This window comes from Nicotiana tomentosiformis, chromosome 8, assembly GCF_000390325.3.
Source record: "Nicotiana tomentosiformis chromosome 8, ASM39032v3, whole genome shotgun sequence".
Taxonomy (NCBI): domain Eukaryota; kingdom Viridiplantae; phylum Streptophyta; class Magnoliopsida; order Solanales; family Solanaceae; genus Nicotiana; species Nicotiana tomentosiformis.
This window is the reverse complement of record NC_090819.1, coordinates 8,594,606-8,611,769: the sequence shown is the minus strand read 5'-3', so window position 1 is coordinate 8,611,769 and position 17,164 is coordinate 8,594,606. Positions and strand designations below refer to the sequence as shown.

Genomic DNA, 17,164 nt, shown 5'->3' with positions numbered 1-17,164 from the left:
TGCAATGGTTAAAGGTTAGGAGATAAGTTAGTTTTGAGGTCCAAGGTTCGATTCCCTCTAGCAACATTATTTTGTTTTCCTATTTCTTTTCATTATTTGGTTTAAGTATTTAGATATAAATACTTTAATATTTATAAATACTTTTCAATGTAATAAAAATAATTATTAAAAAATTAAGATTTTTGAATTCGAGCCTTGGATCTCAATGTTGCTAGAGGGATTCGAGCCTTGGATCTCAATGACAAAACCAAGTTATTATCAAGTCTTTAACCATTGCACCACCCACCAACCTGCTCTTCTTTTGGTACATTAAATTTTATTTATCTGATTTTCCTGCGCCATGTGTATAAAAGGCTTTAAACATATAGCGCCCTTTAAAAGGGCGCTATATGAATTCTGGTCACTAAATCTTTTTTTCACGCATTTCGGTCGTTTGAGTCAAAAAAGACCACAATTTGATTCCAGACTCTATAAGCCAGATCTCTGATACCTTGGTAAATTTACTAAATATGAGAGTTACTTCTTAAAGCGAATTCGATCCTATAACCATCTTTATTCGAAAAATGCACGAGGCTATGAACTCGAAAGCTCCTCTTTCTAAATAGAAAAAAAAATTATTTATAAGACAATATAGACTTTCTCAAAAAGCCTTCGCCCTCCTATTCAACGAGGCTATTAGAGAACCATTTTCCTTCCTTAACTTCTTTTCAGTGAGTAACAACATGAGATATCAGATTAAAATTTAACTATAATACTCTGTCTGAGTCCATTTGGTCGTTCAATAAATTAGTTAAAATGTATATAGTCATGCCTCTTTATAACAACATGCCTATATAACAACAATTCACTATAAAAGTCAAGCTTTTTTCGGAACCAATTTTCATGTTATGTTATAATATATATTCTCTATAACAACACTTCACTATAACATACAAAAATAATTGGAACAAACGAAGTTGTTAATAGAGAAGTTTGACTGTATAAACTGATTTTGATATTATTGCATCTAACAAAAAGATGGTCATTCATTCACTGAAAAGAAGTCGAGGAAGATGTTATTGCATCTAAAAAAAGAGGGTCACTCACTCATTTGCATCTGCTGAATGTGTTATACTCTCACATAAATAAACTCGTATGTGAAATTACTACTAATGGTACTAAACAATATGTACTAGTCATTACAGTAACCAAGTAGAAATTGTGTCTAAAGAATAAGTTCCCTTAAACTAGAAATAAAAACAATATAACCAGTTTTGGAACATCCTGCAGCAGACAGTTTTAGTATATCTTGGCAAAAATTCAGTACATTGTTCAAGAGATCAAAGTAATGGAAGTTAATCAGTTAATAAACTTACATAGTATAGTTAAGCACCAACAATAAGTATGATACTCATAAAACTTTCAACAGCTGCACTTCAAAAATTAGAGGCTCCTTCACATGAGACATAAGGCTACGCCTTGGTCCAAACTGCAACACGACAAATATGCGTTTGATGAACCAATAACATCAACTATAAAGCAGAAAAGGAACATATAATCATAGATTAAGATAGTTGGAGAGTGTAGGATAAGGGTACCAAAGGATGTTAAATGAATAAATTTCTGAGAACACATACGTCTTCAGGTACTGGTTTTAAGTTTTCATTGATGTATCCTAGCGAAGGCGGGATCAACGCTCTTCTTTTTCCTGCAGTACAGGCCTTACAGCTCAAACAAATAGAACTGTATATTCTGAAAAATGGCAAATAAGTTTTCCTGGAGATCCTGTCATTTACTAAAGTTTGAATATATTTTGCAAACAAAAAGTGAATACTTTTTTAAAGGAGCAGGCACAACCTCCAGGCTTCATTCCAATCAAGACTTCCTTCAGACCTTCAATTATCTGCAGATTCACAGAGACTTGTAAGAAAAACAAGAATGCAGTTAATTATCAACTACCCCCTGTCACACCTCCTTTTTCCCGAGGGATAGGGGAGTTTTTCCAATTAAATTGACATTATTTATTTAATCAGAGTCGCCACTTGGAATAATTATTATGGTGTCCCAAGTCACCGGTTTATTTTCAAATCCCAAATCGAGGAAAAATGACTCTATTTATGGTCCGCGAACACAGAAGACCGTGTAAGAAATTCTATTAACCCGGGAGAAGGTGTGAGGCACTCCCGAGTTCCGTGGTTTTAGCACAGTCGCTCAACAATTAATACCTGACTTAATTATTACATGTTTTAGAACCTTTTATGCATTGCCGCTTTTAATGATTTTTAAACAATTATGGAGTTGAAAGTTGTTATTTTTGTACACATCGCAAATCACGCCATGTGAAACGTACCCGTGATTCACAACATGTTTATATTATTATTTGAAGTTGGGGTCAAGTCGCGTGAAACGTGCACTTGAGTTGGGATTTACGTATCATGACTATGCCACGTGAACCGTACCCATAGTCACGATGATTTATTTAAACGTGCCTAAAGCAAACTACGAATGGTTATAGGTTGATGATTTCCTAAGATTTGAGGCCACGAATTATGGATAAGATTAGGAAGAAGTAGGGATTGGATTACTAAATCGGTCATAAGATTGGGCGTGTTACATCTTAGTAAGTTGTTAATGCTTTACCTTTATCTAAAAGTGCCTTGAACTAAATCTTTTGCTAATAATCTAATATCATAGCCAATTACCTTGATTCCAAACTTTAAAGCAACATACTAAAGCTGACGGTCCAACCAAAGTATAAGTCATGCCTTAACTGATTCACAGAAGAGAAATTACGAGATTAGCTAAATCATATTCAACCTAATCACACAACTACGAGAAAGTAAAGTGGATATCAATTCAGAATTAAGCCTACGAAATCAATGATTTTCCTTACTCTTGTGATCATGTCCTATTACAATAATAACCACGATCTACAACTACAAGGATTACCAATTTACATTCCAGCTTCACTTACATCTCACTCCAACATGAACCCTTTTTAAAAAAAAAATCAAAACACTGATTTTTCATGTAACACTACAGATCTGGTGATTAAATAGCTAAATCAACAAACTATCAGTTTCAACATTAGATAAACAATCAGAATCAAGCATGACTTCATATTAGGCCAAATCTGAAAAAAATACAAGTATAGGGAAGGCATACCTAATGGTGTAAGGATTAAATCTAAAAGCAAAGGGGGGCCAAATAAAGGCAAAAAAACCAGCGGGTAAGAGTTCAGCAACCAGATTCAAAAGCAAGCACCAGAATCGAGCAAGTGATTTGAGATTACATCACTTCTCTTAAACCCAGAATATGTAGAATAATCAACAACAGTGAATTAGCTTTAAAAATCTCCTTTGGATCCCAGCTTTTCTATTTTTGAAACCTTTGTTGTTGTTTTCAGCTCTCAAAATCTTCCAGAACTTTGATTTTTTTTTTGGTTGCTAAGTGCTTTTTATGTGTGTGTTCGTGAATGAGTGTCTTAGGGAATGGAATGAGTGTGTCTGTGGGGCGAATTCTGATGAACCTCTATAGCCGTCTCTCTATCTCTATTGCGTGTGTGCTGGTGAGCGCAGAGGAATGAGAGTCAATGAATATTCTGTCTCCCTCCGCGTGAGAGTGATCTCTTCCTGGAGGAGCTCTAGATCGGCCATCACCTGGCGAGCGAAGGACATCACGGAAGCAAAAAACATAGATCTGGTCATATCCTCATATTCATGGCATTTCATTGCAACGTAATCGGCTATTTCTTTGATTCTCATTCTAATGACACCCTTTTCATGGAGCAAGCGTCCAATTTGCTGTGCACGGGCTTCCAACACTTGCGTGGCTATGTTGTTTTGGTCTTGCAACTTCTACACGCTATCTTCTAATTGGTAAATCAGTGCATAACAATGTTCTCTTTGTGTTTTGAAGTCCTTTGTCTGCTGAACCATTTCATTTTCGAGGTTGGCCAGCTTTTCCCTTAAAATCGTGACTTCTCTATCATATCTTTGCTTTAACTGGTGGGCTAACCTTGCCTGTTCTTCTGCACTTTTTGCCAAGTCTTCCTCGGCCTTTGTCAGATCAACCGCATAATCATGCACTTTTCGCCTTAGGTTGCTTATGATCCTTTCATCTATTTCACTTCTTACCGGCATTTCGGCGGCTATTTTCATTTTTCGGATCTGAGTTCGGAGGGCTTCGTTTTCCCGGGCTAACCTCTTCTTTTCTCCTTCATCCTCAACAGCTTGCAACCCACTATCAAACTTGATGGTTCTTACTTGATCCTCTAGTTTGCTTATGGTGGTTCGATACATCTTTTTCTTTGGCCAACCAAGCCCACTGTTCTTGTGCTTCGTCCGTGAATTGTTGGACATGGGGCCCTTTGGCAGGCTGTTCTGGCTCTTGATCAACCCGGGCTCTCTTGCCATACCATGTAGTGTAATTAGACTCTACCTCACCAGAGGATAGATCCCGCATCTGAGTCGGTGGCTCCAAAAACCTACATTGGTTCCAAACCTGGCGAACCCTTTCTTCCGGGAATGCAGCCCTTGGGCATAACTCAATAACATGTGCACTCAGATCTTCATCGTGAGGGACTGTTTGATACCTACCCAATTGGCGTAGGACCCGATGCAGAGCATATGACTGAATACTCCGAAGACCCATTAATAAGAGAAAGCACACTTCGGTAGACATGTAGATAACCTCGTTAACTGGAAGCCAACTGAAAGTCCACTCAATTTGCTTTGCGGTCAAAGAACCCAGATATGTGAACCATGCTTCAGTACCCTCCGACAAATCATAGCCATTTACCGTGTTTCCGTACTCTTCAATGCAATTGAGTCCGGTAAATCCGTAGTTCATGTACCTCGGGCGACGACAGAGATGTTCCACCAGCCACATTTGCAAAAACAAGTTACAACCCTCAAAGAACCTTGCACCAGCTCGACAGGCGCTTAAAGCTCGATAGATTTTCGCGAAAATCATCGGTATAAGAGTACCATTGGCCTTCTTGACCATAAAATCAACCACTCCTGCCAGTCCCAATTCTATGTGTCCGTCACTCCTCAGGCATATCGGAGTGCCTAAGAATGCGACTACGAAAGCTAAACTCATGTGCGCTTCCCACTTGTTTTTCTTTCCCTGGTGATTCAAACCAGTGTATGGAGCCTCAAATCCGTGGGGATCCCCATACCGGCTATATAAGAAGTGGAATGTACAAACACCTTCGGCCAAATTCTCATTTATAACCTGCCAGTTAATACTCAGAAGGTCCAAAAACTTATGAGGGGTCACAGTTTTGGGTGCTACTGGATATTGGTGCCTGAGATTCCCGTCAAACCAGTGTATCCTGCAATCTCCTCTAGCGTAGGGGTCAATTCAAAGTCGGAGAAGTGGAAAACATTGTGTCGGGTCCGAAAATGGTATCAGGGCCTCAATTAGATCAACCATGGGCTTAATCTTCAGAAGACCGGTGAGCCCACCTAAAGCTTTAGTCACGGAACGCTTGCTCACCTCCCCCAGGTCATTCCACCACATGTGGAGTCTTAGCGGAAACTCATCTACGACCCGAAAAGGTACATTCTCAACGATGCTCGTTCTGCACACAAATTGAGGACAAAGATCAAAACCAACACATTTTCCAAAAACACAAAGTGGCTAATTTTGAAAATTCAAATCAGTAACAAAACAGGGGTTGTTTTTGCAAATACGACCCTTCAACACTTGAGGAAAGTTTTTAGGGTTGTTTCTGCCAACTGAGGTTGGTTATAGGAGAAAGGACTGACTTAGGTTTATATTGCGGCTATTCTTGTGAAGACAGCCTTCCGAGTTTTGACAAGAACGGCCCCAGGGAAAGAAAAACAAGTGGGAAGCGCGCAAGAATTTAGCTTTCGTAGTCGCATTCTTAGGCACTCTGATATGCTCGAGGAGTGACAGACACATAGAATTGGGACTGGCAGGAATGGCTGATTTTATGGTCAAGAAGGCCAATGGTACTCTTATACCGATGATTCTCGCGGAAATCTATCGAGCTTTAAGCGCTTGTCGAGCTGGTGCAAGGTTCTTTGAGGGTTGTAACTTGTTTTTACAAATGTGGCTGGTGGAACATCTCTGTCGTCGCCCGAGGTACATGAACTACAGAATTACCGGACTCAATTGCATTGAAGAGTACGGAAACAAGGTAAATGGCTATGAGTTGTCGGAGTGTACTGAAGCATGGTTCACATATCTGGGTTCTTTGACCGCAAAGCAAATTGAGTGGACTTTCAGTTGGCTTCCGGTTAGCGAGGTTATTTACATGTCCGCCGAAGTGTGCTTTCTCTTATTGATGGGTTTTCGGAGTATTCAGCTATATGCTCCGCATCGGGTCCTACACCAATTGGGAAGGTATCAAACAGTCCCTCACGATGAAGATCTGAGTGTACAGGTTATTGAGCTATGCCCAAGGGCTGCATTCCCGGAAGAAAGGGTTCGCCAGGTTTGGAACCAATGTAGGGTTATGGAGCCACCAACTCAGGTGCGGGATCTATCCTCTGGAGAGGTAGAGTCTAATTACACTGCATGGTATGGCAAGAGAGCCCGGGTTGATCAAGAGCCAGAACAGCCTGCCAAAGGGCCCCATGCCCAACAATTCACGGACGAAGCACAAGAACAGTGGGCTTGTTGGCCAAAGAAAAAGAAGTATCGAACCACCATAAGCAAACTAGAGAATCAAGTAAGAACCATCAAGTTTGATAGTGGGTTGCAAGCTGTAACGACCCGACTTGTCGTTTTAAGAATTTACGTCCCGTTCAGTGACTTAAGTCTCGAGGGTGTGATCGAGTTTGATTATGACCCGCGGGTGTGATCGAGTTTGATTTACTAAATATTCGGAATTAAATTAAAAGAACAATCCTGAATTTGAAGTTTAAATGGAAAGAGTTGACCGGAGAGTTGACTTTTGAGCAAACGACTCCGAAATGGAATTTTGATGATGTCAATAGTTCTGTATGGTGATTTTGGACTTAGGAGCGTGTCCGGAAAATTATTTGGAGGTCCGTAGTGGAATTAAGCTTGAAATGACGAAAGTTGATTTTTTGGGAAGTTTGACCGGAGAGTTGACTTTTGAGCAAACGATCCCGGAATAGAATTTCGAGGATGGCAATAGCTTCGTATGATGATTTCGGATTTAGGCGTATGTTCGGATTTGGATTTGGAAATCCGTAGGACAATTCGACACATTTTGGTCAAAGTTGGAAAATATAAGATTTTGAAAAAGTCCGACCAAAGGGTGAATTTTTGATAACGAGGTCGGATTTCGATTCCGGAAATGGGAATAGCTCCATTAAGTCAATTATGACTTGTGTGCAAAATTTGAAGTCATTCCGGATTGATTTGATACGTTTCGGTGCAAAATATAGAAGTTGGGAGATTTAAAAACTTATAATTCGATTCGTTGCGCGATTCGGAATTTCGGCGTTGTTTGACGTGGTTTGAAGCCTCGACTAAGTTCTTATTGTATTTTGGGACATGTTGGTATATTTGGTTAAAGTACCGAGGGCCTCGGGTGAATTTCGGAAGGTTAACGGAGTTGATTTTTGGATGAGATAGCTGCTGGAAATTGCTGTTTCCCGGCTCAAGCGAAATGATACCGGCGCAAGGTAATTCAATTCTTTAGTTTGTGGCAGAGAGTTGGCTCTTCAAGACCAGCCTTTCACTCCTAAGAAGTGGTTCTGGGCAACAGCTGTTTGTTTCGCTTCTGCAGATGTTTGATCGCAGAAGCGACCTCGCAGAAGCGAAATCTGGGCAGGCTGGACGTTGGTCGCAGAAGGGAGGGTCTGGGCGCACCTGCGACTGCGCAGGTGCGGAAACAAGCACGCAGAAGCGGAAGAAGGCAGCTGGGCATGTCTTCACAGAAGCGATCGTTTTGTCGCAGAAGCGACATCACAGATGCGCATTTTCTTCCGCAGATGCGAGCTCCTGTTGGGCAGTGGACATTGGGACTTCGCAGATGCGCATTTTGGCTCGCAAAAGCGAGTCCGCAGATGCGCAAATCTGCAGAAGCGGAACTGGGCAGAAACATAAAGGATCAAAAATGGTCATTTCGCCATTTTTGATTGGATTTTTGGAGCTCGGTTTTGGGGCGATTTTGGAGGAGTTCTTCACGACTTCAACCTGGGTAAGTATCCTATATCCAAAAGTGATTATATTTCATAAATTCATGGTTATATTCATCGTTTAATTCGGATTTAAATGGAAGAAATCAAGATTTTTACAAAATCTTCCAAAAACGAAAATTTAAGATTTGGAGGTCGAGTTGTTATTGAAATTCGATAAAATTGGTATGGTTGAACTCGTATCGGAATGGGTGTTCGGATTTCATGAAAATTATGTCAGGTTCCAAGGGACGGGCCCCACATTGACTTTTGTTGACTTTTTGGAATAAATTTTTAAGTCGACGTATTATTATCCGGAATTGTTTCCGACGAATTTTAATGGAGTTATACAATTAATTTGGATAGATTTGAGCTGTCCGGAGGTCAATTCAAGCAAGAAGGCTTTTTGGAATATCGGCCTAACTTCAAAAAGGTAAGTGTCTTGCTTAACCTCGCGTGGGGGAATTACCCCTAAGGCATTGAGTCTTATGTGCCAATTGTGAAATGTGAAAAGCCGTGTACGCGAGGTGACGAGTACGTACTCGGGATTATACGTGCAAAATTCATTGAATTAAAGTCTTAGGCATTATTGTGTAGTAAATTAGGAAATTGTGAAAAATTATTAAATTATCTGTTTGCCATGCCTAAATCCTTATTGTTGAATTTGTTTTTATATGATAATTTGATGTGATTGTTACTTGAAATATTTATGAAATTTCGTGAGTATTGTTGGTTTAATATTTCTTGGAAACTTATTTCCAATATGAATTTTCCTCTGCAAATAATTAATTAAATGAGCTTAAGAAGAGGTGTTAATATAATTATTGAAAATTTGAATTTAATGAAGACTTTGATTTATGTTGAGTAATTTCTATCTCTATTAATTGTTTTTGGGTGTTATATACATTGTGTGGAGCCTTGGGCTATTTGTTGTGAAATTAATTGATTTTGTTATATCTTTGGAATTTGGTTGTGGCCATTGGGCCAATTGTGATATGAATTGATTTTATTATGTTGCTGTGATAATTTTCCGTGTAAATTGTTGTGTTGTGCGAGTTGTTATTTTGGGGAGATAGGGGTGGTATTTCACCGTTGATATTATGTGGGTATAAGGGTGGCATTTCACTGTTGTGTTTGTTGGAATATTGTCTGGACGGAGCGATAAGGGTGGCAATAGGAGCGATAAAAGTGGCTATTGGTATTGTCTGGGCGGAGCGATAAGGGTGGCTATAGGAGCGATAAAAGTGGCTATTGTCAGGGATGATATTTGATGATGCGGGGTTGTGGTATTGATGATTTTCATGTGATGTGATTTTCTTGTGTTTATTTTTATACCTTGTGCAATTTGTCTTGTTGTTGGTAAATTGATAACAATCTGATTTATGTTGAAATTGAGAGCTTGTGGCTATTGCCAGGCGGATTATAAAATAAAATATGGGCACGAGGTGTCGTGAGTAAATAATGAGGATATTTGGCACGCGAATTGTCTGTGCAGTTGTGATATGAAATGTGGGCACGAGGTGCTGTGATGAAATGATAATGATATTTGGCACGTGAATTGTCCGTGCAGTTGTGATATAAAATGAGGGCACGAGGTGCCGGGGAAATATGATGATTTAATTATGGGCACGAGGTGCCGTGGAAATATGAAAATGGGCTGAGATCCGTGTTTACGAAAAATATGAAAATGGGCTGAGATCCGTGTTTACGAAAAATATGAAAATGGGCTAAGACCCATATTTTTATAATTATGAAATGAGGTGTCACATGGTGACTTTTTAATTGAAAGAATTATATTCAAAATATTTATTTGGAAGGATTTTTATTCAAAAAGAATTATATGAAAGAATTGTATTTGAAAGATATTTATTTGAGGAAATTATATTTGGAAAGATTTATTGAAATAATTATATTTGAAAATAATTATTTGAGAAAACTACATTTGAAAGAGAGTTATTTGGAAGAATTATATGTGAAGGATATTTATTTGAAAAACATGAATTAATTGGGGGTACATGTATTTATTAATTGTTGAGGGATATTTATGGTATTCTTGTTGTCTTGCTGCGCATACCACTGGTTGTTTTATCCTGCCCTTATTGCTATTTGTTTCCTAGTATTTTGTATATTATATTGCACAGGTTATTAGACTAGTGAGTGTCTTGACTGTACCTCGTCTCTACTCCATTAAGGTTAGTCTTGATACTTACTGGGTACCGACCGTGGTTTACTCATACTACACTTCTGCAGATTTTTGTGCAGAACCAGGTATTGGAGATATCGGACTCGAGCAGAGTTAAAGCGGGATCGTAAGGATTCAAGGTAGAGCTGCTTGGCCGTCGCCGTCCCTTGGAGTCTTTTCATTCCATTGTACTGTTAATTTGTAATCGAACAGTATTGCATATTCGGTCCTCGTGATCATTTCATGTATTCAGTTAGAGTTCGTGACTCAGTACTACCAGTCTTGGGAAGTTGTATATTGTAATTATTTCCGCTGTTAGTTTAAAAAAAATAAAAAATGGCTTCAAAATGTAATTGAAATTGGCTTACCTAGTTTTAGAGACTAGGTGCCATCACGACGCCTGTGGTGGGATTTTGGGTCGTGACACAAGCTGCTGAGGATGAAGGAGAAAAAAAGAGGTTAGCCCGGGAAAACGAAACCCTCCGAACTCAGATCCGAAAAATGAAAATAGCCGCCGAAACGCCGGTAAGAAGTGAAATAGATGAAAGTATCATAAGCAACCTAAGGCGAAAAGTGCATGTTTATGCGGTTGATCTGACAAAGGTCGAGGAAGACTTGGCAAAAGCTCGAGCAAAGTTGGCAAAACGTGCAGAAGAACAGGCAAGGTCAGCCCACCAGTTAAAGCAAAGATATGATAGAGAAGTCACGATTAAAGGGAAAAGCTGTCCAACCTCGAAAATGAAATGGTTCAGCAGACAAAGGACTTCAAAACACAAAGAGAACATTGTTATGCACTGATTTACCAATTAGAAGATAGCGTGTAGAAGTTGCAAGACCAAAACAACATAGCCACGCAAGTGTTAGAAGCCCGTGCACAGCAAATTGGATGCTTGCTCCAAGAAAATGGTGTCATTAGAATGAGAATCAAAGAAATAGCCGATTACGCTGCAATGAAATGCCATGAATGTGAGGATATGACCAGATCTATGTTTTTTGCTTCCGTGATGTCCTTCGCTCGCCAGGTGATGGCCGATCTAGAGCTCCTCCAGGAAGAGATCACACTCACGCGGAGGGAGACAGAATATTCATTGACTCTCATTCCTCTGCGCTCACCAGCACACACGCAATAGAGATAGAGAGACGGCTATAGAGGTTCATCAGAATTCGCCCCACAAACACACTCATTTCATTCCCTAAGACACTCATTCACGAACACACACAAAGCACTTAGCAACAAAAAAAAATCAAAGTTCTGGAAGATTTTGAGAGCTGAAAACAACAAAAAAGGTTTCAAAAATAGAGAAAGCTGGGATCCAAAGGAGATTTTTAAAGCTAATTCACTGTTGTTGATTATTCTACATATTCTGGGTTTAAGAGAAGTGATGTAACCTCAAATCACTTGCTCGATTCTGGTGCTTGCTTTTGAATCTGGTTGTTGAACTCCTACCCGCTGGTTTCTTTGCCTTTATTTGGCCCCCCTTTGCTTCTAGATTTAATCCTTACACCATTAGGTATGTCTTCCCTATACTTGTATTTTTTCAGATTTGGACTAATATGAAGTCATGCTTGATTCTGATTGTTTATCTAATGTTGAAACTGATAGTTTGTTGATTTAGCTATTTAATCACCAGATCTGTAGTGTTACATGAAAAATCAGTGTTTTGATTTTTTTTTAAAAAGGGTTCATGTTGGAGTGAGATGTAAGTGAAGCTGGAATGTAAATTGGTAATCCTTGTAGCTGTAGATCGTGGTTATTATTGTAATAGGACATGATCACAAGAGTAAGGAAAATCATTGATTTCGTAGGCTTAATTCTGAATTGATATCCACTTTACTTTCTCGTAGTTGTGTGATTAGGTTGAATATGATTTAGTTAATCTCGTAATTTCTCTTTTGTGAATCAGTTAAGGCATGACTTATACTTTGGTTGGACCGTCAGCTTTAGGATGTCGCTTTAAAGTTTGGAATCAAGGTAATTGGCCATGATATTAGCAAAAGATTTAGTTCAAGGCACTGTTTTCAATTGGCACTTTTAGATAACTGTAAAGGTAAAGCATTAACAACTTACTAAGATGTAACCCGCTCAATCTTATGACCGATTTAGTAATCCAATACCTACTTTTTCCTAATCTTATCCATAATTCGTGGCCTCAAAGTAATCTCAAATCTTAGGAAATCATCAACCTATAAACATTCGTAGTTTGCTTTAGGCATGTTTAAATAAATCATCGTGACATGATACGTAAATCCCAACTCAAGTGCGCGTTTCACGCGACTTGACCCCAACTTCAAATAATAATAATAATATAAACATGTTGTGAATCACGGGTAGGTTTCACGTGGCGTGATTTGCGATGTGTACAAAAATAACAAGTGCACGATACCGCGACTTGTTTAAATCAACTCCATAATTGTTTAAAAATCATTAAAAGCAGTATAAAAGCGGCAATGCATAAAAGGTTCTAAAACATATAATAATTAAGTCAGGTATTAATTGTTGAGCGACTATGCTAAAACCACGGAACTCGGGAGTGCCTCACACCTTCTCCCGAGTTAACAGAATTTCTTACACGGTCTTCTGTGTTCGCGGACCATAAATAGAGTTATTTTTCCTCGATTTAGGATTTGAAAATAAACCGGTGACTTGGGACACCATAATAATTATTCCAAGTGGCGATTCTGATTAAATAAATAATCTCATTTCGAATAACGTCACTTTAATTGGAAAAACTCCCCTACTTCCCTATCCCTCGGGAAAAAGGAGGTGTGACAGCTCTGACAACTTTGCTGGGGATGTGAGTGGGGGACATGAGTTGGGAAAGTGGGAGGGTAAGTGGGGGAAGTGGGAAGTGAGTGGGGGTGTGGGAAGTTAGGTATTGGGAAGATGAGTGGGGAAAAATTCAAGCATGGTCAAAAATTAGGTGCTCACACCCCAACCCTCCCCAAACTAGACGCACAGAAAGAAAAGTTAGAAACGTTTGAGCACAATACATCTTTATTGTTACGAGGTGACAGCAGTATAAATTCTTTATCTGAAAGATTGAAATAATTTTGTCGCTCAGCAAGACAGCAGCTTGTCCTGGCAGCACAATACGTTACCTAAACAAAGGTTATTCTTCTCGTTACTAGTTTAGCTTATTACTAAGTTTCTCTGCGTTTCTTCTCTCCACTTTTTTTCTTGTGTATGTCCTTCGGCAATATGTACCAAGACTTTTCTAGCATGTCTTTAAGGAAGTGTAAGAAGATAGGAACAAAGATATTTTTGAACTCATTAAGAAACCTTGCTTACAAGTTACCTCGACCTATTTGATTAACGAAGTGGCACTATTGGACCACACATTTTGAAGGCACAAACGAGTTCATAAAAAAATAGATGCAATATAACTTCTTGACAGCTTCCAGCCATGCCACATAATGGAAATCAGAAGGTTGCTATCTGACCTTTAAGATGTTCTATTTTAAGCCCAAAGCTATAACAAAAACGGTAACCTGTGTATCATCCAAAGGAAGTATGACAGGGGCGCTTTCTCCGCTGAATTGGTCCACAGTACTACATTGAAGCAAAATGAAGAAGTTCAATGTCAATTCCACAGAATAAGAAAGTATGACATGGATTTACTGACGAACAAATATCTGGAGGAGCAGTACATAAACTGAAAACAGTACCTGTGGACAAAATATCCATTTGATCGTCGGCAGACATAATTAATTTCGACGCTATCTCCTTCATGAGCCTCTGGTCCTTCCCCTTCAACAACATCTTTAGAAGATGCAACAACTCATGTTAATACTCGGAAATAAAATAAGAATGACACCGAGGGCTTGATATGCCCCCTTCCCAGCATAATATGAATGACTTCTTCATTAAATGGAACTTAAAACTGTACGGAATGAGATCATTAAACAGTCATTTTTAAATGTAAGTCGCTTTTCCTCTTAACCTTATATATGGCTGTATGCACGCTCCAAGCGTTAAACATATTTAACTGCAGCACGTCAAACATGGAAGCATGTTCAACTCAATTAGAACAGCTCGAGCTCCAAATGATTGAAAGAGTCCGGAAGAAAACTCAAGTGGACTTCGTGTAACATCAAACTTGACTTGTTTCTTCAATAAAGAAACACACGCTAGACTATTTTCTTCAATGTTCTCGCTGGGTCAAATTATACAATTTCTTATCCTGTATATATGCTGTATGCTTGATCCAAACGTTAAACATATGAAACTACAGCACGTCAAACATGGAAGCAAGTGATCATCTTCCATTCAACTATAGCAGCTCAAGCACTAAAATGCTTGAAAGAGCCGTGAGAAAACTCAACTGGAATCGTGAAAAATCAACCTTGACTTGTTTAATGAAACACACACTAGGCTATTAACTTCAGTTATTAACCAAGCCAAAAAACTCGTCTCGACTCATATAATGTTCACCAATATCTTGAACATGCATATACATTTTTATTCACCACACATAAGCTTGTCTATCTTATTATTTACTACTCCTTTAAGTCACTTTTGTTTTCAATTATTAATAATTATAGAGGGGACACCTGATAATGAAATCACACAGCACACTAAACCTTTGTTTCAATTTTACCACATGCAAGCCCCTAAATTAAGATTTCAGGATTTGATGATATTGTCCCTAACAAGCCAAGCTAAGTTGGAGCTTGAGCTATACTATTCATTAAATAAGTCAAATAGCAATGAGAACAGCTACAGCCAGGGTTGTTATTAGCTCGAAGTATAGTTAATAAAAAATCTTAATTAGAAAACTGCTTGAAAATATTTGTTTTATAACCTTAAAAAGGGATGTACCTTGTATCCTCACTCCACTAGCAAGCTTTAGAGTCCTGAATGCTTCAAATCCAAATTAACAACACCATTAAAATAATGACAGCACTTATTCTAGGCCATATAGACAATTTAATTGTGGAGATTAAAGAAATGGAAACAACATTTACCGGATAACATCAGGTTCTTTCATCTCCTGAACTGGCACAGATAAGACAGGACGAGTACTTATGAAAATAGGACTCAATCCAACAAGTTGCAGAACTGACCTTCTTAGCAACTTTTTGACATTTAGAGATGGCACCCTTTCATCTGAGCTTTTAGGTGCAGCAATCTTACAATGCTCAATGTCTTTAAAACTGTTAACATAAACAAGTTACAAATTACAAGTAGGATTAAGCAAATGAAACATCTAATTTTCTTCTTCTTTTCTTCTTTCTTTGTCTTCTTCTGTTTTTTTTCTCTAACTACAAAAATTCCATTCATCCATAAATTGGACCATCTTGCATCAAGTTTGTAAAATCTAGGCTCTAACTATTCCGTGGTGGAGCAGCATGTATTGAATTGTGCTAGTGGTGCCAAAATGGTTAAAAGAAAACAGTTATCCACCCATATTATCTGGATAACCAATGGATAATTAATGGGTTTAACTATTACATTTATAAAGCCTCAAATTTGGGGTTCCTCAAGTTTGGGAGACTAGTTATTCTCCCAAAAATGATCATATTCAAGAAGTCATGGATAATATGGATACCGTTTTTTATCCGTATTAAATATGAGCCGGGTTGGATAATTTATCCGTTTTGCATTACCCGTTTTCGACCCGCCGTATCCGACCGACCCGCCCGTTTGCCACCCCTACACTGTGCAACAGGATATTATAATTTTTTGTCTATATATAGATTTTGAATCCCCTTGAATTTTTTTTACAAAAAGCTTCTAGTGGATTTGCAAAAGTGGTTCAGAAATATTAGGGATATTGGTCCTTGTGATATATGGTTAAGCACATTCAATTAACTATAATGTGCACTTTTGATCCCTGTGCTTGTGAATTTTCATAGATTTAATAAATTATTAACTGTTAAACTATTTAATAACTAAAACAATAGTGTCTTCTGTCATATGACCACCACAAACCAAAAGCGAATTCAGGATTTTTTAAGTCGATGCATATAGTACTTTTAACCTCTACTCCTTCCCGATAATAGATGCGAATTTAATATAAATACATCATGAAACTAACGATTTCTGGTTAACAAACAACTAGATAAACTAAAAATTATTTTGAAGCTGGGATTTCAATTTCTACGTGTTTTTAGAACAACGGCTTTAAATGCTAATAAGTTAGTTCTAAATTTAATAATTATGCATACAACAACAACAACAACAAACCAGTAAAAATAACACAAGTGGGGTGGAGCGTAGGCACACGTTGCCCCTGACCCGGAGGGGTAGAGAGTCAAAATTTTTCATGAATATTTATAACAGTGTTTGAGCAAAAGCTAATGAGTTCAGCCCAACCGTATTCAGGCTTCTAGCTCCGCCCTTGTTCCGAAGGATACTAATTAAAGCAATCGAAGATGGAGATAAATAAGAATGCTCGTTACCATGGGCTTTGGGACGCCAAGAAACGTCTGAATTGGAGACTGGCTTGAAATTGAGGAACTTCCATTGTCGATTTGAAGGTTACCAATTGAGCAGCTAAGTGGTGGGGAACTTTTTTTTCGCATTAACAGATAAGAAAGAAACAAAAGGTGGTAGCATAGAATGGCGTTTGGACCATTTAATTTAAAGACCAAAAAACCCTATTATTTTAATATTTTTATACTATGATGATTATTAGTAAATGGAGTAATATTTATGTGTGAAAGTTTAAATTAATTCAATGTTAGAAATCCTACAAATAGAATGGCGAAGTGCACCAATAACCATTTTAAAGCCCGTTATTTAAAATATATTCATAACTTATAATGTATTTAAAGATTAGTCAATTCACTCAAACTTCAGGACTAAGTATTCTTAATTTGGAAATTGAGGACTTAGTGTCGTGAATTATTGAGCTATTAATTTAACATTTAGGACTAA

General features: G+C 38.2%; 1 protein-coding gene across 8 annotated transcripts; it reads right to left on the bottom strand.

Annotated features, from left to right (window-relative positions):
- Positions 1–1,121: 1,121 nt before the first annotated feature.
- On the bottom strand, positions 1,122–16,846 carry LOC117274163 (peptidyl-prolyl cis-trans isomerase FKBP16-1, chloroplastic-like). Of its 8 annotated transcripts, none has more exons than XR_011410181.1 (8): positions 16,687–16,846; positions 15,250–15,438; positions 15,104–15,138; positions 13,951–14,044; positions 13,774–13,834; positions 1,814–1,882; positions 1,617–1,687; positions 1,122–1,468 (listed from the first exon to the last, which is right to left on the bottom strand). XR_011410181.1 is itself a non-coding variant. In XM_070182029.1 (8 exons), the coding sequence occupies exons 1-8, from the start codon at positions 16,749–16,751 to the stop codon at positions 1,391–1,393; spliced, it is 639 nt and encodes a 212-aa protein (XP_070038130.1). In that variant the 5' UTR covers positions 16,752–16,846; the 3' UTR covers positions 1,122–1,390. The 8 variants fall into 8 exon arrangements, 3 of the variants coding, with proteins under 3 accessions (XP_070038130.1, XP_070038131.1, XP_070038132.1); XM_070182029.1 differs by having other exon boundaries at positions 1,837–1,882; XM_070182030.1 differs by having other exon boundaries at positions 1,837–1,882; positions 15,349–15,438.
- Positions 16,847–17,164: the final 318 nt, after the last annotated feature.

Coding starts and splice junctions, on each gene's coding strand:
- LOC117274163 (XM_070182029.1), bottom strand. CDS start 16,751: ATGGAAGTTCCTCAATTTCAAGCCAGTCTCCAATTCAGACGTTTCTTG. Junction 15,139..15,249: donor AAAGAACCTGATGTTATCCG/GTAAATGTTGTT, acceptor TGAAGCATTCAG/GACTCTAAAGCTTGCTAGTG. Junction 1,469..1,616: donor TAAAACCAGTACCTGAAGAC/GTATGTGTTCTC, acceptor GTCGTGTTGCAG/TTTGGACCAAGGCGTAGCCT.